This window comes from Acytostelium subglobosum (assembly GCF_000787575.1).
Source record: "Acytostelium subglobosum LB1 DNA, scaffold: scaffold9, whole genome shotgun sequence".
NCBI classification, from domain to species: Eukaryota; Evosea; class Eumycetozoa; order Acytosteliales; family Acytosteliaceae; genus Acytostelium; species Acytostelium subglobosum.
Window position 1 is genome coordinate 997599 of NW_012236524.1, and position 26202 is coordinate 1023800.

General features: G+C 45.2%; 7 protein-coding genes across 7 annotated transcripts; 2 read left to right on the top strand and 5 right to left on the bottom strand.

Moving 5' to 3' along the window:
• Nucleotides 1-17: 17 nt before the first annotated feature.
• SAMD00019534_053120 (hypothetical protein) lies at nt 18-3049 on the bottom strand (the record flags this gene model as incomplete). The annotated part of the gene is made up of 2 exons (XM_012899783.1): nt 18-370; nt 439-3049. 2 exons carry the CDS (start codon nt 3047-3049, stop codon nt 18-20), a joined length of 2964 nt encoding a protein of 987 aa, XP_012755237.1.
• A 404-nt stretch (nt 3050-3453) lies between these two features.
• On the top strand, nt 3454-4676 carry SAMD00019534_053130 (hypothetical protein; the record flags this gene model as incomplete). The annotated part of the gene is made up of 3 exons (XM_012899784.1): nt 3454-4060; nt 4145-4413; nt 4491-4676. The coding sequence occupies 3 exons, from the start codon at nt 3454-3456 to the stop codon at nt 4674-4676; spliced, it is 1062 nt and encodes a 353-aa protein (XP_012755238.1).
• A 147-nt stretch (nt 4677-4823) lies between these two features.
• Nucleotides 4824-5714, bottom strand: SAMD00019534_053140 (hypothetical protein; the record flags this gene model as incomplete). Its single annotated transcript, XM_012899785.1, has 1 exon — nt 4824-5714. One exon carries the CDS (start codon nt 5712-5714, stop codon nt 4824-4826), a length of 891 nt encoding a protein of 296 aa, XP_012755239.1.
• Nucleotides 5715-7401: 1687 nt separating this feature from the next.
• Nucleotides 7402-8898, bottom strand: SAMD00019534_053150 (hypothetical protein; the record flags this gene model as incomplete). Its single annotated transcript, XM_012899786.1, has 2 exons — nt 7402-8740; nt 8819-8898. The coding sequence occupies 2 exons, from the start codon at nt 8896-8898 to the stop codon at nt 7402-7404; spliced, it is 1419 nt and encodes a 472-aa protein (XP_012755240.1).
• Nucleotides 8899-10513: 1615 nt separating this feature from the next.
• On the bottom strand, nt 10514-12241 carry SAMD00019534_053160 (hypothetical protein; the record flags this gene model as incomplete). Its single annotated transcript, XM_012899787.1, has 1 exon — nt 10514-12241. The coding sequence occupies one exon, from the start codon at nt 12239-12241 to the stop codon at nt 10514-10516; it is 1728 nt and encodes a 575-aa protein (XP_012755241.1).
• A 3966-nt stretch (nt 12242-16207) lies between these two features.
• SAMD00019534_053170 (hypothetical protein) lies at nt 16208-24196 on the top strand (the record flags this gene model as incomplete). The annotated part of the gene is made up of 6 exons (XM_012899788.1): nt 16208-16987; nt 17072-17643; nt 17704-18167; nt 18240-18754; nt 18809-19782; nt 19855-24196. 6 exons carry the CDS (start codon nt 16208-16210, stop codon nt 24194-24196), a joined length of 7647 nt encoding a protein of 2548 aa, XP_012755242.1.
• Nucleotides 24197-24260: 64 nt separating this feature from the next.
• Nucleotides 24261-26031, bottom strand: SAMD00019534_053180 (hypothetical protein; the record flags this gene model as incomplete). Its single annotated transcript, XM_012899789.1, has 6 exons — nt 24261-24395; nt 24470-24978; nt 25052-25243; nt 25307-25539; nt 25620-25660; nt 25735-26031. The coding sequence occupies 6 exons, from the start codon at nt 26029-26031 to the stop codon at nt 24261-24263; spliced, it is 1407 nt and encodes a 468-aa protein (XP_012755243.1).
• Nucleotides 26032-26202: the final 171 nt, after the last annotated feature.

Below are 26202 nucleotides of genomic sequence, written 5' to 3' on the forward strand. Positions count from 1 at the left end.
TCGACTCACTCTCAAGTCTATTGCTGTTGCTGTTGTTGTTGCTTTTGCTTCTGGACAACTGTTTGATGGGCACCATTGGTATCGCTTACTTGTCTAGTGAGTGGTTCGTTTCGCTTGTTGATTAGGGTTGAGAGTGCACTGAGGTCCACGAGATGTCGCATCGTTGGTCGACCATGTGGACAACACCAAGGATTTTCCAACAGAGACAGATTGTCCAATACCTTCTTCATCTCTGAATGTGACAGTGCAGTTCCAACCATAATCGATTTCCTACAAGCCCTTGAAGCAAACATTGAACTAATCCTAGGTAATCTTATCGTCTCCACTCCAATCACTGTGTCCTTGATCAATGATACAAGTTCGTAGACATCTATTGTTTGATTGATTGAATGAGTGAGTGATCATGTAACAGACTTCCAATCAAAGGGGCATACATACCATTGGCATTGAATACAGTGTTCTTGCTAAAGGGGAATGCTGCCAGCTTGACTTTGTACTTGGGCGGTGCGTCGTTGTCAATTTGGAATTCAAAGCCATTCTTCTTGAAGATTTGGAGGTGCTCCAGGACGATCATCTCATCCTCAGCAGTGAGTCCAAGTGATGTAGGTTTGATTGTTGGCTGTGAGTTTATCACTTCATTCTTTTGCAATGTCTCATAGTTGTACTTCTCATCGGCAGCATGTTGATCAATGATGAATAGGTCGCCACCAAGTCTGGCAATGATGAATCCCAAGTTGAACTGTCCAATCACATGCATTTTCTTAAAGTACTCCTTCTTAAAGTACCGCGTCAACTCTGACTCGGCCGTGTTGCTGCCAGTACTGCCAGTGCTGCCGCCAGTAGTGTCGCCAGTCTTTGGCGCGCCAACAACACCAACGGTCGATGTGAATATGTGATTCTTGAGACAGCAGTCGTCCTGTGAGTTACTGCTACCATTGTCAAATGAGATGAGCTTTGCGCCACAGTAGTTGTTGTGCAGCGTGTGCTCGTCGTCATAGACTCCATTGCGTTTCTTGAAGCCATCGACGATCGTATCCATCTTGAGTGAGAGTGTAATATCATTGGTCTTGACATCCTTTTGTTTGTAGCCACCTTTGTCAGGTGCGCCAATATTAGTCTGTTGCAATTGTTGAATGATTGGATTGTCCTTTGAGTCTCTAACAAATGACAGTACTGCTTTAGGTTGATGTTGTTGCGCTGATGTTGATGTTGTTGATGTTGATGGGGAGCGAAGTTTGTTCGAACTGAACAGTGGATTGATAAAAGAATCGATTGATGGTGTTGGCCGTGGTTTGTTATTTGATGTAGATGATGGCTGCACTCGTTTGCTATGACTATTGATAATTAAATCGCTGTCGTCGTCGTTGTCCTGGCCGTCTGTTATATTGTTGTTGTTATTGTTGCGCTTCTTTGATTGAGGGAGTGGGTCCACTAGCTGTGGCTGTACATAAGGTTTATCATCAAGGTCATCTTTATCCAATGGTGGTCCACCACCTATGTCTGGGTCAAAGTCTCCGCCTCCTCCACCTCCTCCTCCATCATCGTCATTTCCTGTCGCCATTGCTGCCGCTGCCACGCCATTTGACAACTTTATCTTCTTGAGTGGGTTGTTGTCTATATCACCATCTCCGTCACCATCACCATCACCATCCTTGCCTGTTGTTGACGTAACATTGATTGTTGATTGTCTCAATGATGATAATGTACTCGTCACTGCCTGTGTACTGTTGCTGTTGGGCTTGTTTGGAGACTTGTTGGCCACACGGAATGTTTGCAACTCATTCATATTGCTTGAGGAGATGTCAAAGATTGATTGAGCAGTGTCCCACATTGCCTTGAGTCTATCGCGTACCAGGTTGAGCAGTTGCGCCTCCTGATGTATGAACACCTTGCGCTTGTCTGGTGTGACATTGACATCGTACGTGTCGGGCTCAGTCGTGATGTTGATGAACAGCACTGGGTAAGCGCCCTTCTTCTGATACGTGTGATAAAGGCCGTTGACTACCTTGGTCAGCGATTGTAGTTCGATTGGTCGCTTGTTGAGATAGACAAACTGTCTGTCGTTGGTGTTCCTCGTGGCAGACCCGAGGTTGCCGTTGCCCGCGAATGTTGCGCCAGTGCCACTGCCAGCGCCAATCTTTGATATCAGTCCAGTGACAGTGAACAGCTGGTCCGACGCGATAAAGTCGTCGAGTGCCGCCGATATCTTTGCGCCAAAGACCGCCGTAACATTGTTGCGCATCTCCTCCGAGCCAGAAGTCGTGAGCACGGGCACGCGAGTACTGCGCGCCGGTTGATTGTAGATCGCCATACGCACACCCACCGCGACAATGGCGTATTGCTGCAACACTGTCTGCAGCTTGGCATACTCTCGTTTGATGTTGCGTTTGAACTCTTGATAGCGCACGGGTATCCTGCGGAAGAGGTTGGTGAGCGATACGGTGGTGCCGACCTCGCGCGCCACATTGGTCTGCGTGAGGATGGTGCCCGACTGATCATAGACGAGCCGGGTGCCCATCGGTTGAGTTGTGGCGCGCGTTGTGATTGTGACCTCGGCCAGCCCGCACAGGGAGCTGAGCGCTTCGCCACGAAAGCCAAACGATCGCACGTTCAGCAAGTCCTCAAAGCTGTTGAGCTTGGACGTGTAATGTTTGAGTGTGAGGCCGACAAAGTTGTGAGGCTCGACGCCCGATCCATTGTCAATGACTTCGATGGCCTCCTCGCCGTACTCTTTGAGACGCACCTCGACCTTGGTGGCGCCAGCGTCCAAGCTGTTCTCGACCAGCTCCTTGACGGCGACGGACAAGTCGAGGATCACCTGTCCACTGCATATCAAATGAACTGATTCCTTATCGATCATATTAATCTTTGGAGCCTCTGGTGGCGGTGGAGTCTGATCCTTAACATGATGCAATAGTGATGATGGTGGTGGTGTCTGTTGTGATGGTACTATAGATGATGATGAATCATCACTTGCTCCACTACTTGTAACTCCATCATTATTATTATTGTTATTGCTATTGTTATTGTTGTTGTTGTTATGATCCATAATCATAATACTCAGTACTATATAAGAATAACAATGTCATTCATTCATTCAATCAGTCCAATGTCAAATTCAAACACACAACAACGATAATGTCAGACTCTGAATGGCGCCATTCTTGGAAATCATTGTCACTTTTTGAATATTGTCCAAGACATTAGCTATTTACATAGTTCAGTCAATCTGATCAATAGATTATATAAACATACTTATTATCTAGGATATGACCTTCAGATAGATCAAACTCAATTATCATAACTGTTTGATTGAGTAGGAATCCCATAAATTGAAAGTTTTTCAAATTTGAATGTTTGGACTTTGCAACCGCCACAGATAGAAGTGAGTTCAATGAATGAATGATCATTGATTGAGATACAGATACAGCATAGTACGAAGAAGAAGAAGTAATGTCAGAGGTATCAAATAATGATGATAATAGTGATGATGTTGTAATGTCAACTACAACATCAACTACAGACAATATAGATAATAGTACACAACAACATGAACAAGAGGAAGAAGAACATAAACCATCATCGGATGATATGATGGATACATCAACTACAACTACAACTACAACGGCTACAACAAACAACGACAGCAATGACATCAATAATAACAATGATATGACTACATCAATGAATGATGATGTCATTATGAATACAACTTCAACTTCGACTACGACTACGACGACCACTTCATCATCGACAGATATCAACAACGACTCCGCTACAACCAATACCAATAATCTTGGTACAAGCACTGCTGGTACTACTACAAAGTTTGCATCAAAGACATTGTCACATCTCACACAACAACCTCAACAACAACAACAGAATGATGATGGCAATCAACAACCAACCAACTTGGTGTCCAACAAGGATGACATTGATATCACACAGACCAACCTGGATGAACCACGCGACTCACGTGTCATCAAGAACATCCTCAAGACCATGGGTGTCCAATCCCATGATCCTCGAGTAGTCAATCAACTTCTCGAGTTTATGTTTAGTATGTCTCATTCATTCAATCATTCAATCATTCGTTCAATCATACATACTCACTCACTCAATCAATCAATCACTCAATCAATAGAATATGTATACGAAGTACTTCAAGACTCTATAGCATATAGTGAACACTCTGGTCGATCAGAGATTGATATATCAGATATTAGATTGTCGATTCAATCACGTGTCAACTTCTCATTCACTCAACCACCGCCACGAGAGCTACTACTATCAATCAGTGAAGAGAAGAATCGTATCCCACTGCCACCCATCCCACAGAAGTTTGGTGTCCTACTGCCACCCGATGAATACTGTCTCAACTATCCCAACTACCAAGTCGATCCAGCCAAACCTGTAAGTAGTCGCACAACATGTGTGTTGCATCATGATTCCTGGACCTGGAACTGACCATATCTGCCACCTCATTCTAGAAACCCGCACAACATCAAGCTCCACTTAGCCATCCTTCACAACGTGGACAATATAACAAGACAGTGGCAGAGAAGCAGATACCCATTAGATTACAACAACCACTACAGCCACAGCCACAGCCATCTGTTGTGGCCCCACCTCCAATGACAATAGCGCCACCATCAGCCAATGGCAAGCATGATTGATTGATTAAAAGATGGATTGAACAGATATTGAATGGAATGGAATTATGATATGATGTATATATATAATCTATTTATTGGATTGTTGACGTCCAGGTCCAGAGACCAGACCAGACATGGACATCGACAGACACGCAGACACTGACAAACTTAGTTGAGTGTCTCGTATTGTGGACTATGATCGGCATAGTACCATTGGTACCATTCGATAAACAGGAAGATAATGATGTAGAATGCAAAGGTAAGGCCGAATACTACTATTATACCTTGTGGCGCTTGGACAAGGACCATGCCCAGGATGATGGTAACGAATCCAAATACTAGGGTCAGGCGACCGCCAATCCAATGGATGATGTCTGGGAAGATGGGCGTGGAAGTGCGCGTTGGCTTCCACATAAAGTGCGACGTCGAACCCAGGATGATGGACACAAAGAACAGGACCAGCGTGGTAACGCCCAGCTTGGCGTGGTTGGTGGCCATGCTCACGCCACCGACCATCTTGAGCGCCATGGCAATGCCGATGATGGAGAACACTAGGCCAGTGCACTGCACCAGGATGTGCAAGGGGAACCACCACATGTGGGACTTCTTTAGGAAGCGCGCGATGAAGATGCCAAAAGGCATCAACACGCCAAATGTGAAGAACATGAAGCCGACATGGTATCCGTACCATTGTGGCGAGGATGTCGAGCCGCTGCCGCCGGACAACTGGACGGTGACACGGCCAGCGTTGCCCTGGCCATGGAAGCCAAACTGGTTGTCTGTGCCATGTGCCCAGATCAGGTCGAGGCCAGCAGATCCAACGACAATATCACGATCTCCGGCCAAGTCGCCAGTGACCAACTTGCGGGTAAAGATAAAGAAGGAGTAGTCAGAGGTTTGGTAGCCAGAGTAGGACAGGATGTCGTCGGTTCCGTTGACCAGGATGCTGGTGTCGGGTGTGGGGGGTGGGCCGCCGCCTGGCTTGGACACCATGTCTGTGACAGTGACATTATTATTTGGTCCATCGAATGTTGCTATTACAAAGTCAGCATCGACCATTGCCTTTGGTTGACTATCATCATAACGATGCCAGCCAACACCCAACCATGCCTGGACATTAGCAGACACTGCAAATGTTATAGTATCATTAATTATCTCCCACTGGACTTGGTATCCAGAAGTTGTATCCAGTACCAAAGGTGAAGTTAGGCCTGGAAAAAGATTGGTGAGTGTGATTGATCGAATGAGTATGATTGATGATGGGATAGTTCCATTATTGATTGATGTGAGTGAGTGGATAACTACTTACCAGCATTTACACTATTTACAAATAATAAATAATTAATAAATATGATGGAAAGTATATATTTATATTCCATTTTTATATAAAATAAATATATATATATGATATTTGATTGATTATGTTTGATTAATTAATGTTGTTGGATTGATTGATTGAAGTATTAATGAATGATTGAATGAATGATTGAATGGTGGATAGAATAGTCGATTGAGAAATAAATAGTTAAAATGTATATAAATTATATGGTAAGTATCTTCCAACCTATCAATCAAATATATTATTAAAGTGATCGACTATCGATATTAAGTAAAAAAGTATTATTAGTATTGGGCGGAATGTGTCCTAACAATGTTCTGAAGATTTGTTAATGGCTTCCGCGGAACGTGTTCTGAAAAGTATCAGAGATAGATAGAACTGAGCTGAACTGAACAAACACTATTATTGTGTTCAAGGTAGTTGTAGAGGTAGGTAATGTGATACTAACAACAATGGTTACTAATGATACTTTTAGTTCGAGAGTCGCGTAGAATGTTCAAACGAGCATTCCGAGAGCCCCAATTGTTGTGATGGATGATGTGTTGGTTGATTGGTACAGCCCGCATCCAACTTACTAACCATCTGAGTGTTCAAGTACTTTTGCGATTCATCACCTTAGTTGGTGGGGGTGACATCCATCTCATCTCTCTCTCTGCCTCACCTACATCCAGGGATCAAACATCAATCTTCGTAAAAACACAAAAAACATCAACAAAAGTGGGCAAAGGACCACCTTTGATTACTCGTTTGTGGTTGGGCCGGGGCCATATCTCTGTGTTTTGTGTTGACCTTTGCAAAGTTAGTGTACATGTCATCACTCCTGAATGAATGATTGACACACCACCAGTTGTGTTGCCAGTAATAAGCAAAGGTCCTGGGTTACCTTTGATGAATGGCTTTCAAAAATGGCAAAGACAACACATTATTATGTGTTGATCAGGTCGTGACACGCGACAACAATCAAATGTACATTGACACTTTGACCGAGGTGTCGGCACGCTAAATCATTGTACGCACCTACACAATACCATTGTGCCATTGCTGGATGTTTCGGGACGGAACCTTACCGTATCCGCATGGTCCATCAATATATCCCAATAAATAACGAGTGTAGTGAGTCAGCGAGTGATGTGAAGTGACACATGTAAATTACGAAGTCTATAAAGTTGACACCCAGGAACATGTTGGTTGAAGGTAACCTGGCTGGTTTGGTTCATTGTTGTTATTGTTGGGTTATACAGAGTACAGCTGGTAATGATTATACTGATCAGTAGGCTTGGTGAATGGGATTGATTGATCGATGGATGGAGGTGGGGAGTTGATGGATTCATTCGTATTCGTTCGTTCGTTCGTTCGGGAAAATATTATGTAGACCGATTGGACTGGACTGGACTGGACCAGGACTGATCACTTTCCAGTTGTCTTGCCATTGACACCTATCAGATTGTATCGATTGGATGGCGAACTGGAAAAGGTTTCAATGGGTGGACTTAGGTAACTGGCCGAAGGCGATGAGGGAAGTGATGTGATCAGTGGTGAGGATGTTGGTGATGTAAGCGAGAGAATCGAGGAAAATGATGCCAGTGGCGTGTAGGAAGAGTGTTGTGAGTGGGCCGATCCAGAGCTGGACAGTGATGGTAGCTTGCCCATGTTCATCGGTGAGTAGGGCGTTGTTGGTGATGTTGACATTGTCGTTGATTGTGTTGATTGTATTGATTGCGTTGATGATGATGATAATGTATATGAGTTGTTGTTGTTGTTGCTGCCACTTGTGTTTAGGGAGCGTGGACCATGCTCACGTTCGCCACTGGTGGTCAGCGAGTGGATACTGCTGCCAGTCATCACCATCGGTGATGTGGTGTCCATGGTAAAGTCTCTGCTTCGTTTATGTTGATGATGTTTATAATTGGAGGATGTGGTGTTGTTGCCATTACTGCTGCTCAGGCCTCCGCCACTGCCACTGCTACCGCCACCCGTACTATTGCTGCCACTGACTCTTGGGTTGACGACGTGGAAGTTGGCCAAATCTATACTGCTGTTGACACTGTTGTTGCCACTGCCGCCACCATGTTCGCGCTCGCCACTGCTGCTTAGACTTGAAATTGAGATGCTGCTGAACTTGTCAATGTATCGCTCGTTGCTGTCCGAGAGGGAGCGGCCACCGCCGCTGCTGGTCAGATCGCGCACGGGCGACGAAGCCGACGACGATGGTGACCCAATGCTTGAGCCCAACTCTGACACCTCGTCATTGTTCAATATACTCCTGTTGCCTTCGAGATTGAATGTGGACATCTTGACCGGTGTGTTGACTCCCGACTGATGTTGTTGTTGTAGTTGTTGATGATGATGAAGATGGTGATGATGTGTGGGCGTTGACGAGGACGATGACATTGGGGAGTTGGGCGTCACTGTGATCGAGGGTGATGGCGTGGTCGGGTAGGGCTTTCTCTCATGTTGACCAATTGGGTCCTGTAGCAACTCGCTCTCGATGGCAATGTCGGCTGTCTTTGCCAAGTGTGCCAACGTGAACTTTAACTCCCTGTTGCGTTTCACCAACAGATCAATCTTCTCCTCCAATATAGATATCTTTAGATTGACCTCATTCTGTGATGACACCAATGACTCTGTATTTGCTATCAACATTGACTTCTCTCCCTCCAACTTCTCAACCACAACCTCCAACTTCTCCAAATAATCCTTCTTCCTCTCTCTATATTGTGCTGCTGATTGTCTATTCTGCATTTGTCTACATGTTGTGTATCATTCATTGATTGATTGATTGATTAGTACTCATCACAACATAATATGACATTAGATAACATACCTTATCCTCTTCTTCTTGGATTCCTCTTCCTTTGTGGGCATCTCGTCATAGACGAATGACATTGGTGAGCTTACTTGCATTGTTATATCAAAGTTGTACACACTATTAATGTGCGTATATTATCTGTATCACCTTATAATAATATATAAATATGTATATGTTATAAATACACTAAATTGATTGAAATGATTGATTGATATGATTGATTGATTGAATGATTAATTAATTAATAAAATTAGTTATTTAGTTTAAGAGATAATAGGTGACATCATAAATAATAATAAGTTATAATGATGAATGATTGAGTGTGACACACTAACGATGTCAATGTCATCATAACATAACCCTCTAAGAGTGAGTGTGTGAGAGACAGAATGATACATCATCAGAGGATCAGACCCTGTACACACACTACTCTTGCCCCTATCCCAAATGGCCCAGTTCTCGCAAGAGGAGGCAATCACACAACACACACAAACAATCAAAACAAACAAACACAAATCCAACAACACACACTCACTCAGTCTCTCGAAGACGCTCGATCTTTGAATGAGCAAGAGTTTGATGGTTTGCTGGCGTGGTCACGATGGCTGGGTTTGGGATGATGACAGCGCTACAACCTTGTTGTTGTTGTTGATGTGAATAGATGAATGAATAATGCGTGTGTGTATGATGAATGTGAATCGATTGGAGATGGGTATCAACCATTAGTGGCTATGTGTTCTCAAAAAAAACACATGATGGTTGTTGACGACAAAGTAATTAGGATGACTGGACTAACACTGAGCCTCGTAATAGGCCCTAAAAGTGCCACAATTGGTTTTTGGGCCTGGGTGGTTGTTGATTGATCCAAAAACAATGAGATTGTACATGGATCTCGATTTAAAAGCACCCAATCATGTAAACGTGATTGATTGAATGTACACACAAGATATTATACTTACATGATTGGTTGATTATTGGTATTGGATTATTATATGAATATATATTGATTGATTGATGATATAGATAGATTGACGATTACTTATTACAATTATTATTATTATTTATGATCAGGTGGATGACGATGATGTTTCCGTCTTGTGTTGGTGGGAAAAGGAAACAGGTCGTGCCATCAGAGAATGCACTTAATTGACTCTCTCACGATTATTAATTAATTAGTTGTAGTTTTTGCCTGCAAACGGAAATTGAAAAAAAAGAAAAAGAAGGACTGATGACGCCAAGGGATATTGTTAGAAGTGGAGGTGTTGTGATCACAACCAATGTGGGTGGGTGATGTGGGTGCACCCGGGCGGGGGGAAACATGATCAAACTTTGCAGATGTCGACGAACTTGTCCAAAGTGCTGTCATCTTGTTGGAGACCACCTTGGTGCCTGGCCCTATCCTCCTTCATTGATTATCCAAAATGCAATGTCAGTGTCGTATGTCCGGAAGTAAATGTGGTTCCATCACCAATCGTCAATAGATGTACGGAGAAGTGTCAATCACAAGGCTAAGGGTGGATTGGCTAATAAATATGTTGTGTGTGTGTTGGCATTGTTTATTGATTGTTTGGTTGTTGTTGTTGATGTTGTTGGGGTTGTAAGGCTGGAGCCAAGTCTTGGCTTGGCCCCCAAGTTATTGTTATTACCACATCCTATCCAATCCAATCCAATCCAATCCAATGGTGTATATATATATATATATATATCTAACTATGTGCAAAGGATCGAATTGATGGATGACCGCTGGTCAGACGAAGACGATGATGTGTAGTCCTGATCATCGTTGGAGGACTGCTCCTTTCCATCATTACTGCTGTTGCTGCTCCTTCTAAGTCGCTTCTCGGGTGATTGTGATGTTTCGCGAGCCAACAGTACTTGGCCACTGCCGCGTGGAGAGTGGTCCACAGTGGGTGGAGAGTGATCCTGTTGATGTGATGGACGTGCCACGTATATCAGGGGCGGAGTGTCGGAAGCGGGACTTGGGGTGGCTGAGGTCAGGTCATGGAAGTTGGGACCCTCCACTGACTTGCGTTTCTTGAAGTCAAACATACCCATCGTGCTGTTAAAGTGCTCGAATGGCGCAGATGCCGAGTGCATCTTTGGCAAACCAATTTGATTGTTGAATGGGACTGAGGCTGATGATGATGATGTGTTGTTGTTGGATGAGCTATGTACATTGGAGGAGAATGGAGGAAGTGTCGAGGAGGAAGAGGAGGAGGACGATGATGATGAGTAACTGCTCATCGATAAAATTGTGTTGGGAAAGTCTTTGGACTTGGTGTTGTTGTTGCGTGAGGGCGAGGCGATAAGCTCGGCAAATGGTGTGCCGGGTGAAGAGAGTGTGGAGGAAGTCTGGGAAGGGGAGAGGGATCTATGCTGCTGGTTAGGCACCATGGGGCGAGGGGACGATGGCGGGGACTCCATGGAGAAAGAGTCTGGCGTGTCGTCGCTCGACAAGTCGTACATTGGCGACGAGGCTGAACCCGCTGCACCATGGCTGCGGCCACTGCCTGACGCGGCAGCCTCTTCAAAGACGGGCATCGACGATTCGTTGTAGTTAAAGTCGCCTGGGATGGCACCGTTCTCCTTCAGATAGCCGAGTGCTGAGAACAGGATGGTGATGTGCACCATGTTGGGGATGGGGTCGACCGTCCACGAGTAGATCGTCTTGGACAGCGAAGACTTGTCATAGTTTGTAAAGTGTTTGAATGAGCAGCATATCTTCCAGACGAGGTCGCGCTGCTTGCTTGTGAAGCGCGACAAACTTGGCGACCATGTTTGCAGCAAGGCCAGTTGTGAGAGAACTGAAGGAAGGTCTGTGGACCATACTGATGGTGGCTTCTGATTGGCAACACATTGTTGTTGTTGTTGTTGAGGTTGTGGTTGTGGAAGAGACAGTGGCTGTTGCTTTGTGGCCTTGGATTGTTGCTTTACCGTTTGTTTAACGGGATGGCTTGGACTGGACGGGGTTGAGCTATTCATGGAGCCAGAGCCAGAGGCCGAAGCTGAGGCAGTGGACGAAGGAGTCGCCATGGACAGTTGATTCTTTGGAACGCGCACACTGGTGGATGGCGCGGTGAGACCTGGGATGGAGAATTGTGGCTGCACGGGTGGGAGTGCTGGGAACTGCTTGGCGTTCTCCATCTGAGCTTGGGTGAAGGCGGCAAAGTAGGTCTCAATGTCCATCAGGTCGACGGACTTCTCGCCCAGCCATGCGTTGATCACTGGCGTGAAGGGCATGTCACAGGGGCGTGGCTCCTGGCCGAGCAGCTGGAACACATGAGTCCAGACCATGCGTCTAATAGACGATGGACACTTGTCCACGATATGAGAGTACTGCCTCAGTATGCTGAGCAGGTTGGCATAGAAAGATATCGACTCGTAACGTTTAAACGTCGGTGAGTAGAACATTGAGTCGTTGGCAGGCGGTGTATCCATTTTTCTTGTTATATATCTGTTGCTCCCTTGATTGAATATCGGATATGGATATTGATTGATTGATTGATTGGATATGAATGTTGAAGTGATAGACTAGTCTATTTTTGATGATGTTGATGATAATGTTAGAGACTGGAATTCTTGGGGGCGCATCAAAGATTGGATTGGCACGCTGGATTCGAGTGGAATGGATCGATGGCGGTGATGGGATGTTTGTTGTTGTTGAAGTTGGTGGGTGGGATGTGTGCGTGGCCTTCACGGATATCGTGTAATCAATTCAACTGATTGAACGTTGACAATATGTTAATGTTATTGTGGTGTGTTTGTATTTGTTTGTGTTGGTGTAGTATGGGCTATGGGTAAGGGGTGAGGCGAGGGCGAAGGGATGTAATAATAAGTGTGAAGTGTAGTGGTGGGTCCACACGATATATTGTTGATTGATTGATTGGAAGGGTGTGTGTGTGTGTGTAGTGAGGGCAAGGCTTAAAGACCTTATGTATATTATAATATATATATCAATAAATGTAGTTGAGATGGATGGGATGTTGTTCAAATGAAATGAGTGTTTGAACTGATGATGAACCACCAGTGTTTGGTTGGAATGATTGATTGATTGTTTGTTTGTTTGAACAGCATTCATTCACATTCATTCACATCCAACTACTTCGGATGGAGATTGGAATCCAGAGGCCGAAAGTGCCAGCAACTCCACAACACACTCTAAACATCGCGATCAACTACATCCAACTTGGTAAAGTAAAGTTATAACAAATCAGAAAGAGTGTAGTGGCTCTCCTGGGGGTAATGAATATGTGTATGTGTGGGTGGGTGAGTGGTAGTCGGTTGGTTGATCATTGTGATTGCCCTCGTGATTGTGATGGGGTGTTTGGGTGTGGGTGTTGGGGGTATTGATGAAGTGAAAGGTGTAGGATGAGGGCAAGACCTTGGAGGTAATGAACACTGATCACAATGATCCAACATGACCTGCCTGGGCAAGATTGGATTTATCCTTACAAATATAAATTGAGTGACTTTTCTTTTAACACTGGTCAATGTCTTTAAGTCCGATGATGGTCAATGTAGTCGCGAAGTCTCAATATGTTTGTTTATCTGTCTCTGTGTATCTATCTTTGTTTGTAATGTTGGATGTTAATAAATAATAATTATAATTATCTATTACATGTATTTATGATTGTATATTTATGTATAACAACAATGTATGAATGAGTGAATGAATTGAAGAATTGAATGTGTGATGGTGATTGGTTGATGAGAGACTTCGTCAACACAACAACAACAAAGGAGAAAGAAAGAAAGACGGTCGTTTAAAGTCAAGATGTTCAGACGGTCTGCGATCCCGAGGGTGGGCGGGCAGGTGGGTGGTGCAGTGATGGTGATGGGATTCTTTCCTTTGAATCGGAGGTGGAGGAGTTATAGTATGGCCTGCCCAGACCTGGCAGATATGGGGGGTGGGTATGTAGGAAGGAACGAGGGTTATACAATACATACATCAATCGCCAGATATCCTTTGCCACGCTACAATTCACCATATTTAACAGCTGACGCGTGTTTACAAAAAAGTATCATGATTGATCGCAATTTCCGATGCAAGTTGACCGAATGTCTTGACTCGTTTGACACTCGAGCCAGGTCAGGCATGTTCGAAAACGAGTCCGACTTTGGCTGAATTGATGGATGGACTGTCGGGTGTGTGATGGTGCACAAGAAGGACAGACCCTCAATTCAAGGATTGAAGGTGCCAAAGTGACTTTACTTTCTCTGTTTCTACAACTTTGTTTGCTTGCAAGAACAACAACACATGCACAGAAACACAAGAATGCGCAAAGTCTAGAGCCTGTGGCTGTTTTGTCTTTGCTGACACCAATGTTGGTTGAGGCCTTGTGATTGAGACCACACGAGGCCAGGGTTGGGCCACTTACACTTTGTATTTTTGAACAACTACGAAACATGTAACTCTATCAAACAGATTATCTCGATACTTTATAAATATATTTAGATATTATATTAAAATTTATGTTGTTGTTGTTGATGGTGATAACAAAAAGTTACATCTATGTTTGTTTGATGATGATGAGAATGGATTGTACAAGTAGTACTGTATGGTAAAGTATGATGATAGATAGATATATAATTGATTGATTGAATTAGGTTGATTGATTGGTTTGATTGGATATTTTAAGATTGTTTTAAGTGTTGAAGACACACTTATACAACCTAAAGTCACAAGTTAATGGTATCGCATCAACAACTCTGGTATCATCAATCGCCAATCATTGAGTTCGATAGACCAACAACACACACTCATAGAGACTACTAGGCCTGTTGACAATATGAATGGATTGGCTTTGATGTCAGTTAGACACACAAACGCACATTCATCGAAGCTCTAGAGTGTTTTACAATTTCGACCCCAATGACCAAACATGGACAAACAGGCCTCATCGAGTCCAATCATTGAGCACTGGAATCACAAACACACTGTGCCACAAGGGTCCATTGTAACAAAAATTGGGTAGGGTAACAATCGCTGTTTGCCAATGGTTCAAGTTGATACAAACTAGGATCGACTGGGTCAAGGGAGGACAAACGATTATGTGTGTGTTGTACGAATAATTTGGATACCTTGGTGAAGGTCCTCTTGAAATATCAAAGGGCATATACCCTTTGAAAGAGTAGTAGTTTGATATGTGATTGATGGATTGATTGATTGATTGATTGATGGATTGATTGATCGATTCATGATAACCTACCTGTATTACTATGCTCTACTAAGTAATCCTACTAATAATAATACTATTACATTGATATTCAATTGAGATGTTTGGTGTTTGAAGGGAAAGTTGTAAACTAATTCATCAACATCAACTTCGTCATCACCAAACAACAACACCAACTACACAACGACCAACAACCATCACCAAACTACAATAACCATTAATAAAGGTGCCATGTCACCGTGGTCTTCCAGGCCCGGAGGAATGGGCGATAGGTTCAGGCCAGGCCAGGTTGGTAAAAGCAGATGGTCGTTGTCTCGAATCTGGCGAGGAAATATCGAGATAGTTTTATCGTGATATTTAAAGTTACTAAAATTTATCTCCATCGCTGAGATAATTGTAGAAAAGATATCGATACGAGTATCCTTGATCATTATCCAAATTTCTTTGATAATAATAACGACTTTGCCCACTGAGATCCAGATCATTTGTTATTTATCTCTCTCTTGGCTTTAAGCATCATGATTTCTTTGCATTACTCTTTGCTCGAGTTGTAGTGAAGATCACTTTTTAAAATTATCAAACAGATAATTTTGGTATCTGGTATCTATCTTTGTATCTTTACGGACTGGTAACAACAAGACTCTACTCGTTGAGACTCGAGAACTGGCGGTTGAAGATAATGATATTGTTGGGATTTTGTTTAATAAAGCTTAATGTAAGGTGGAAGGGATTTAAACATCGTTTAACAATTTATCAATCGCTCCTTTTTAGTACATAAATGATGTTGTTGTACATCAACGAAGTAGACCTCATGGTTTGAGTCGTCATGATTTTAATACTTTATCCACCTTCTCTCATGTTAATCAGAGACATCTTAATAATAATAATAATTGACATACTTACATGTTTATTTATTATTGTGTAGTTATAACTACAGGAATGAATTGATGAATGAATGTATGAGTGAATGAATGAATGAATGAATGAATGTTAAGTGTATTCCTTCAAACCCAGGGGTGATCCGGGAGTGTAGTATAGTCCGGACAACTTCCTGTTTAGGCCTTGAATTGAAGATTGAGTGTTTGAATGAACGTGTGAATGAATGAATGAAAGGTTGAGTGTTCACATCAACTATATCATTGATTGATTGATTGAGTAGATATATATATATTTAGAGATATAGATATAGTATTACTACTATTATACATACGAATAATTCAATATAACAATGGATTTGAAAGGTCGTTCATTGCAGGGCGTCCTTCAATTCGATCAGTTGGAGTTCAGTGATAGTGTAGCTGAGAAGCTTGAACAAGAGTCTGCTCATCTAAAGTCATTGATCACACAGTTGCTTGGTGGCGACCCAAACAATACTGGTGTCAACAACAGCAACAACAATAACAATAACAATAGTAACAACAATAGTAATATACACGATTCATTCACGATAAACAATGCAACAAGTAATAGTAATAGATATTTGATCAAAGAGATTGATGTACTGTCTGACATCACAATGCTGTTGAAGGATCCATCCACATCACAATCGACCAAGCTAAAGATCTTTGACGAGTTGATCACTATATTCAAACTATGTCCACAGAACTGTATAAGTGTGTTCGTGGCCTCACAGACATGCAACAGCAACAACAACAGCACCAGTAGCGAGGCATTGCGACGCTCTCAACAACAGGCACAGGCAGCGGCGGCCATGCTTAGGAAGTCAACAACACTCAACATCAACAGGAATATGCTGTTGTTGGATGAGATCATCCAGCTGCTGCCCTCACTCGATAATGAGAAGGTGCTGTTCAGGGCCATGACACTGATCGAGATGCTGGCCAGCTATCACATCTCTGTCGTTCAGCTCAAGTGCCTGATCTCCTACTTTGACCTGTCTAGTCCCACCTCTCTTCGACGTGGTCTAAGCCAGCTCCTCACCTGTCTCGACAAGATGACTCACAAGATTGGTCCAAACTCTGCCTTTAACCTCGATGGAATGAATGCTGTATGTTGGTCCTTGGTCCTTGGTCTTGGAATGCCCTTGGCACGCAAACCAATACTAACGTAACTCAAACATCATACACTTCAGGGACTGTTATTGGATCCGATTGGGAAGCTGTCCAATGTTGGATACTCAATCAGCATGTGGATCAACATTGATTCGTTTGTGTCTCGTAGCAAGTCATTGACAAAGTATGAGCCGCGCCTGTTTAGCTTCCTCGAGAGTGGAGACGGCGGCTCAGGCATCGAGGCCTACTTTGTAAAGAACAAGCTGGTGGTACGAATCAACTCCAAGGTGGAGGCGGTGGTCGACCCGCCATTCGAAGCCAATCGCTGGCAGCACATCGTCGTACAGCAGCAACCGTCCAAGTGGAACCTGTTCAAGCAGAGCTCGGTGCTGACCGTCTATCTGGACGGGCGACAGATACACCAATGCGAGATCAAGTATCCATCCACCTCCAAGTTGTTGACAATGTGTTCCATTGGCATGGTGCACTCTAACACCGCCAATGCCAAGACTGTCAACTCACAGATTGCTCAATGCTGTCTCCGTGGCCAACTTGGCCCGATCAGCTTCATGACTGGCGTGCTGTCCGAGAACAAGGTCAACAAGATATTCAAACTTGGTTCGAACATGGTCTTGTCGCCACAGTATAAGAAGTATGTGATGTGTCAGTGAACTAGCGAGCGATCAATCACTAACCTACCTAACCCATCTAGCAACATGGCATTGTCCAAGAAGTTCCCTCGCATTCTATTCTCCTTCTCACCAAAGACGTATCATTCGGGCGTCTGTCACGATGTTGGCCATCACAAAGAGTCAGACTCGACGCTTAACTCACACTCGACTGGTAGTCTCACAATCTATTCGACATTCTCTATCAAGGACTCGCTGTACTGTCTCGGGGGACCGCAAATCCTGTTCCCCCTGATCAGCCAGATGGCCGAGCGACCCAGCCAACTACCGTCCGACTATCCATCCATCCAATCAATCCTCTCATTCCTCGCACACATACTAAAGAACGACAACATACAACAAGAGGAGATGATCAAGACCAATGGCTTTGAGCTCCTCGGTCACCTGCTCGAGCAAGTGATGAAGTGCGCCAAGGCCAACTCACTGGACATCAACAGCAACATCATTCAATCAATCGATGAACTCATACAATCATGTTCAAAGAATGGTAAGTGGCATAGGCGCGCGGACGGTCATCCCCATGACCTATACTCTAACGCACATTCAATCACATCATCAGAGACGCTACTACTGTCAATATATCAGAACATTGTATTCAACTTTCACATATGGATCAGTACTTCCAAGGACATCCAGATCACATTGCTGCGTCTGGCATTGGACAAGACGATTAACTCCATCAAGTACATTCGCAAGTACATCACCGTCCGCAGTCTACTCGACTCTGTAAAGTATTATTATGCACAGGGCAACAACAACAACAACTCAACATCAGTGCGTAGCAGTGTTGGATCCACCTCCAATACAACTCAGCACCAGCAGCAGGCGACATATTCATCATCACCACTATTATCATCACAATCGAGTCATCAAGGATCTCCACGAGTTAACAGACTATCACTCAATGCACCACCGTCCATAACAATCAGTGGCGGTGCCAACAACAATGTATCCAGCAACAACAACATCTACAACAACGGTCTGACAGCGAACGATACCAAAGAGATCATATCATATATCTTCACATTGATTGAGATGATCATCACGTCCAACTCGAATGACAACAAAGACGATGTACGTATCCCCATGCATGATCAATCATTCATTCACTAACAGTCAATCATACAGATACCCGAGGTCCAGGACTTGATTGAGTTTGTCCAGGACTCAACATGCGACAACATATTCATCATTGAGACACTGTCGATATTTCTCAAACTCATTCACTCTGGCTCTCGAGGCTTCCTTTCAAGCTTTGAGCAGTCTGGCGACATCAAACCTCTGTTTGGCCTACTGAGGCGCGACAATGAATACATCAAAGTGCTCTCGCTTAAGATCATTGGCAAGTATCTGTCAAGAGCATCATCTTCCAAGGGCCTGGCAAAGACTGCGCTGTCGAGCGACAACACATTCCATATGGTGACAGACTCTTTGATCGATTCTCCAATGACCGACCTCATCTACCGCACGCTCTCAGAGCTTGTTGTTGACAAGATCGCCCCATCCATCTCAGAGACATCCAACTCTCCCCTGCTGGACCTGGTCGGTAATCACGACCTGACGGGCGTGGTATTCAACATCGATGCATTGCAATCGATCTGCACACTTGGCACACGAGCCTTCTCATCACTACAGCAACAGATTCTAAACGAGGTGTCGTTGTGCATCAAGCACATGTCATCAGTGCGCCAGGCGATCATGGAGAGCAATCATTGGCAATCATGGATGCTTTCGATGTGGCCGTCACCGCCATCGACCCCATCGTCGCCCTTGTGGTCACCACCACTCTCGCCGTCCAAAGCGCTGTTCCTTGGACAGCCCATATCAAGCGTGTACGATTCACCAATCTTGAATGCGATGAGGGCGTCTGCACAAGAGCCCAGACCTGCACCATCGGCAAACCGCGTGTACCAGAGCGGTGTGAAGGAGATCCTCACTGGCATCCTCAAGATCCTACTCAATGACTGTGTTGCTAAGCGCGATGGCTGGAAGGTCATCGAAGAGACCCAAGCATGGGTATCCACCATGCTCCCCAACGGACTGCCACTCGAGCGAAGGATCTTCTACGAGTGTCTGGTCAAACTTGAGCAGGATATCAAGAAGTATGTATTAAGGGAGGTGGGGAGTGCAATGTGATGATCCCATCATCACATGACTAACTCGATCACACACAGCCCATCAAATCAATCAGTGGGATTGAAGAACTATGTCAATCTGATATCGATTATTGAGGACTTTGTGTTCTCGCACTCGATGAACATCTTGGCGCACAGGAACAATCAATCACAATGGGAGGACTTTGGACTGGTGGCAAAGTTGTTGGACATCTTTGACAACACTCAGTCCATTCAAACACAGGTTGTTCAGAAGCCTGGTCCGACGGGCAGCAACAGCGCCAGCACATCCCTGCAACAACAACATCAGCAGCAGCAACACATCCAAGCACCATCATTCATCGTCGCACTCTCGAGCAACATTGACCTGCCCACGATCGACGTGTCGAGCGGGTCGTCAAAGGCCAAGAGTTCAATCAACACCATCCTACGCTTCATCATGTGCATCTTCCAAGAGGCCGAGTCATGCTTCTATGGCGAGCGACAGATGGACGAGCAGCTTCACCACCACCACCAGCAACAACAACAACAGCAGGTTGAGCTGACTGGAGATGAGGAGGAGCGAAGCTTTGTGATCCGCGTGTGGGGCTTGCCTTTGATCTCTGAGGAGATCGATCAGATCATATCAAAGAACTCAATTCGAATCCAAACCATACTGGCAAGTGAGCGCGATCAGAAGGAGCAGGTCAGACACGTGATGTGGGTCATCTCGATATTGATCAATATCATCAGAAGGTATCGCGAGCACAACAATGATCCAATCCTCAAGCGAACGCAATCAATCATCATATCTTTGCTCAAGTCCCTGCTCAAGACCTATGGCGACTTGATCGACACTCACATTGCGCCCAGCGGCGTGCTGTCCCCGCAGGCAGACCAATCGTCTTCGGGCGCCGGTCGCACTATTGGCATTGGCGACACCACCAATCAATCACTCAGCAACCATCTGTTCTCGGTACATTCGATTTCCTCGCTGAATGAGCCTGGCGACGCACACAGCGAGTTCCTCACATACTTCAAGGAGAAGTTGTTGTACAAGATCCCACTGCTGGACCACCTCCACGAGGCCAAGGACCTGCATGAGAATGCCAACCTCGTGACGGCCTTTGCCATGACACGCAAGAACAAGGTGGTCGAGCAGATCAAGCAAGCACACCAGAAGGAGCAAGAGAGCGTGATGCAAAAGGTGCAGAAAGTTCAGAACAAGGCATTTTCAATGTCACAAAAGATGGAGATCAATGAGCTACAACGCCGCAATATGCAGGAGAGCACGGTGGAGGGCCACCGTCGCTGGGCCGATCGCCTGTGGAGGAAGAACTACAAGAGATTGACTCGCGAGATCACTCCCTGGGGATACACCGACAGATCGGCGCCCAAGAAGTTCTGGAAGCTGATCAGCCAAGAGAACAGCAATCGTCAATCCCGTTTGCTCAAGCGAGATTACAAAGGATCCGATCATGTTGGTGCGGCACTTAGACCCAGCAATGCGCAGGCACCCGGCGCAGCTGTGCCAGGTACTTCGACCACGACGACCACTTCATCGTCCACGAGTCGTGGACAGCTACCTCAGGACGTTGACCTGTTGCAGAGGGTGGCGTCCAAGGCGCGCAAGTCCAACATGTCATCATCTGTCGATGTTCTCGATGAGGACGACCTAGTAGGCTTTGAGATGGAGGATGGCGACATTGTGGTTGACGAATCACACACAAACAGCGAGTGGTGTGTCGTCAGCGATGGATTCAATGATGAGCCCTCGAGCACACAGAGCATCAGTTCGTCATTGGGAATGCCAAGTTCAATCACATCGACGGCATCCACCACAACCTCCTCATCACTGCCTGCCAGTGCGACCACACATCAGCCCACTGACAAGCCTTTGTACAGCACTGGTGGCGAGATCATCAAGCCCATGATAGTGATCAGAGTTCACATCATCATTTATCAAAGCCGCCAGTTGTTGGTGTCGGCCAGCTCAACGGACCAAGAAGACCCAGAGAACATCCCCGCGAGCGCACTAGTCGACCGCGTCTACGACATCAAAAAGATCATTGGTGTGCAACATCGTCGCTATCTCCTGCTGCCCACGGCCATCGAGATCTTCTTTAGCGACCGTCGCAGTCTCCTCCTCAACTTCCCTTCGGCACACATCATGGCGCTGGTCGTCAAGCACCTGAGCAACCTGTGCGAGTCGTCGGTCTTCTTCAAGAACGCATCACAGCTGCAGCTCTTTGACAACAATCGTGGCGTCTCGCCCCAGCAGACACTTCTCAAGTATCTCAACCCGACACAGCGTTGGAAGCGCCGAGAGATCTCCAACTTTGAGTACCTCATGACGTTGAACACAATCGCCGGACGATCATACAACGATCTCAATCAATACCCAGTGTTCCCTTGGGTGATTGCTGACTACAACTCTGAGCAACTGGACCTCAACAACCCCGCCACGTACCGCGATCTCAGCAAACCGATTGGCGCACTCAACCCAACGCGTCTCGAGCTGTTCATCGAGCGCTATCAGCAGTGTCCAAAGGAGATACCCGCATTCATGTATGGCACGCACTACAGCTCGAGTGGCTCGGTGATGTTCTTTTTGATGCGCTGCGAGCCGTTCACATCCCACTTTATCAAGCTGCAGAGCGGACACTTTGACCATGCCGACCGCATGTTTGACTCGGTGGTGGACTGCTGGCGCAACTGTTTGAATAGCTCGTCCGACGTCAAGGAGCTCACGCCCGAGTTCTTCTACATGCCCGAGTTCCTGCTCAACCTCAATAACGTTCACTTTGGCGTCAAGCAGAATGGCAAGGTGATGAGCGAGGCTGTGCTGCCACCATGGGCCAAGACATCGTTCCACTATGTGCTCCAGAATAGGATGGCGCTCGAGTCTGAGTACGTATCACAGAACCTTCATCATTGGATCGACCTGATCTTTGGACACAAACAACGTGGCAAGGAGGCCATCGCCGCGCACAACGTCTTTTACTACCTGACCTATGAGGGCAGTGTTGACATTGGCGCCATGCAAGACCCAATCCTGCGAGAGGCCACAAGAGTGCAGATTAACAACTTTGGCGTCACACCCTCACAACTGTTCCAAACGCCACATGTCCAGCGTGACCCGCCCAAGTCTGTCGTGAACAGGCTCTCCTTGCTCAAGATGCTCAAGCCACTGCAGATGGTCTCCATCCCATTCTCACCAGCCCGTCTCTTTATGTTTAGTGGCGCGGGCAGCTCTGGAGGAGTCGTGGGTCCAGTTGGCAGCGTGGTCGGATCGTCCAACAAGGACCAAGGCGACCGTGTCCTCATCCTTGGTGCCAACAGCGACATTCAATTCCTAAAGATCAACTATGACAATAGTACAAGTCTGATTAGCAACTCGGTCGCTGGCAGCATCTCCCCAATCTCCTCGATGATCCCCATCTCTGTGATCAGTCAGCTAAACGTGCATCAGTTCCCAATCTCATTCTCGCAGTCACTCAAGACGCGTATAGGTCATCCTTACTGCTCGATACCAAACAACCACCGCATACTGTTTGCCAGCGGCAAGTATGAGTACACACTCTACGTCATATTTGGAGACAGTCGCCTGAGCATTGGCCAAGTGTGCCACAAGGCGCCAATCACTTGTATCACCTATCAGGAGATTGATCGTGGAGAGAAGTGTGGCGTGGGAGGAGTCAGCTTGCGTCAACGCATCGTTGTCACTGGCAGTGAAGACACAACCGCCATCATGTGGTTGTTTAACGAAGAGGACTACTCAGTCAAGCCCTTGCATACATTACGCGGCCATGACCTCGGAGTGACATGCGTCGTGTTGGATGCCGACAACGACATTTGTGTCACTGGCAGCAAGGATGGAACGATCATCATTCACACCATCCTCAAGGGAACATACATCCGAACGATCACACATCCCAACAACCTACCAATTAACAACCTCACACTGACTGATGATGGAAGCATCTTCTTCTACTCCAACTCAACTGTAAATAGTGGCGATAATGATGGCAACGAAGAGAAACATATTATCTATCGTTATTCAATCAATGGATACCTGATCCAGACAATACCAACCGACATTCAGCCGTCCATTTCCAAGATGGTGCAGATACGTTCGAGCACCGGCATGAATGGATACTTCATCACATCTGGTGGCTACCAGATCATTGTGCGCGAGCTACTCAATCTCGAGATCATCCACGTGTTTGACGTGCGCAACCTATCATCATTCATCAACAGCAACATTGTGGTGGACTTTTGTCTGTGGAATGGCAGTGAGCAATCGATTCAAGAGAACTCCAACAGCAAGATTGATCAACTGTCATTGTTGGTGTTGTTGGAGAGTTGTCAACTATTGATCTATAACATTGATGATAATGGAATAAAATCCCTATCTGATTGATGTTGTTGACCAATCATCAATCAATCCACTACTACTTGGAGCAAGCTGTTGTTCAGCAACAGGTTTATTTGGAATCGCCCATAAGCAAAGGAACAAGGACAAGATGCTGCGCAGGTGTACCAAGGTTGTAGCATGTAGGTCCTTCATGTGTAATGCACTTTACTTCCTCCAAGAACTTTAACTTATTTCCAGCCGATACCTAAAGGGTTTGGTTGATCAGTCCTCGTGTTCATAACCCGCTCACTCACGCTGTCTTCACTTCACTTCACTTACATCATAGTCAATCTCTCCTATTCTGAGTATTGCCTTGCCAGACTTGTATATCTTGAGATTGCCCAGTCGACCTGATGGCAATGACTTGAGTGTGTTGGTAAAGTCACCTGGATAGATCATTGGGACGAATGAATGTTTGTTCAGTACTGGCTTCTCAGCACTGTCTATCGATGTTGTGGTTTCGTTCGATTCCAATCCACTGGATGTCGATGCTGGTGGCTTGGCCACGCCAGCAGCTGGCTTGGCAGGTGGTGCCATGGCAGCAGGCTTGCCCAACAATGTTGGCATTTGATTCATATTCATAATGGGTCGAGTTTGAGTTGATGGCAGTGATGTTGGCAGTTGAATGAAGAATAGATGGTCATCATTGAGGAACACCCCATCATTGTAGAATGGTTTGATTGATTGCTCGATTTGTTTCTTCTTATTGCCAACGATTGTACTGTTTGTCTCCTCAATCAATGCGTCCAAGTCTGTAGAGTCTGACATTTCTCCATTCTGTATTTTCTCTTCATTCATCGTTGTCGAGTTAGTGAGTGATTGCCGCGTGACGATCACGATGTACATCGTCAGGTAACATACCTTGTATCTCCTTCTTCTTCTTCTCAAGGTCCAACTTGGCATCCTTGAGTGAGTATTCCTTCATGACCTTTCTTGGATCGACCAATGGAAGATGTGTTGGATGATTGGGTTGCATTGGATCAATCTCCATCTCATGGAACAACTGGTTAACCAATTCCTCGTTCAACTTGTTCTCAGCTCTATTCGACTCCCCTGTTCACATGGTGTCAGTCAGTCATTCGATCAGCAAACATGATTGAATGATGTAGTACATACTGAGTTGATTCCTTTCCAGCATTGAATCGGGTAGACTGGAGAGTGGAAGGGATGGTGCATTGGAGAGGGCGGACAAGTTTGAACCAGGTTTCCTCGCACGAGGGTTCATGTTTGATCGTATAGTCTTGCTCCTATCATGTTTAGGTTTCTGATCAGATATCGTTCCAATTGGTGACATTGAATCTTTAAGCAAGTCTGATATAGGTCCTGACAATATACTATCTGCTTTGTTCCTATTGATTGATTGTTTGATTGATGATGTTAAGACATTGCCAAGCTTTGCTTGAATGAGATGGGACACTAAACTACATACTCGACCTTCTTCCTTGGTACTAGATTGGGCATGAACTCTTTCTGTTAAGTATGTGAATGAGTGAGTGTAAGTATGCTTGGGATCAATCATGTTAGGCAAGGAAGGCTAACCTTACCTTTGGTCTTGGTGCACCAGGTATGTTGGGTGCAGGTTGTGCACGAAGGGATGTTGGTTGTGTTTGTATAGGAGCCATCATTGATGGTGTAGTTGTTGTTGATCTAAATGGTGGAGTAGTAGTGGATGTTGATGTTGTTGATGTTGTTGATGTTGTTGACGTTGATGATGGAGCTGCCGCAGGCTTTCTTGCAGTTGGTGGTATACCAGGAGCTGGCTTTCCTCCTCCTGGAGCAATCGTATTCAACTTCTTCAATCGTACCAAAGGAGGTACATTTGACATATCCCTATCTCCCATCCTTATCTATATCTGATTATCTCTATCTTTTTAGAAGAAGTAGTTCGTTCACAAAGTGGAGGGAACGACTTTTGTAAATCAAGAAAATGAAGTTGACTCCATTTCATTTCATTCATTCGCTCAACTTCATAAACAGATAGAGATACAATGATGAGGAGATTCAATAGTATT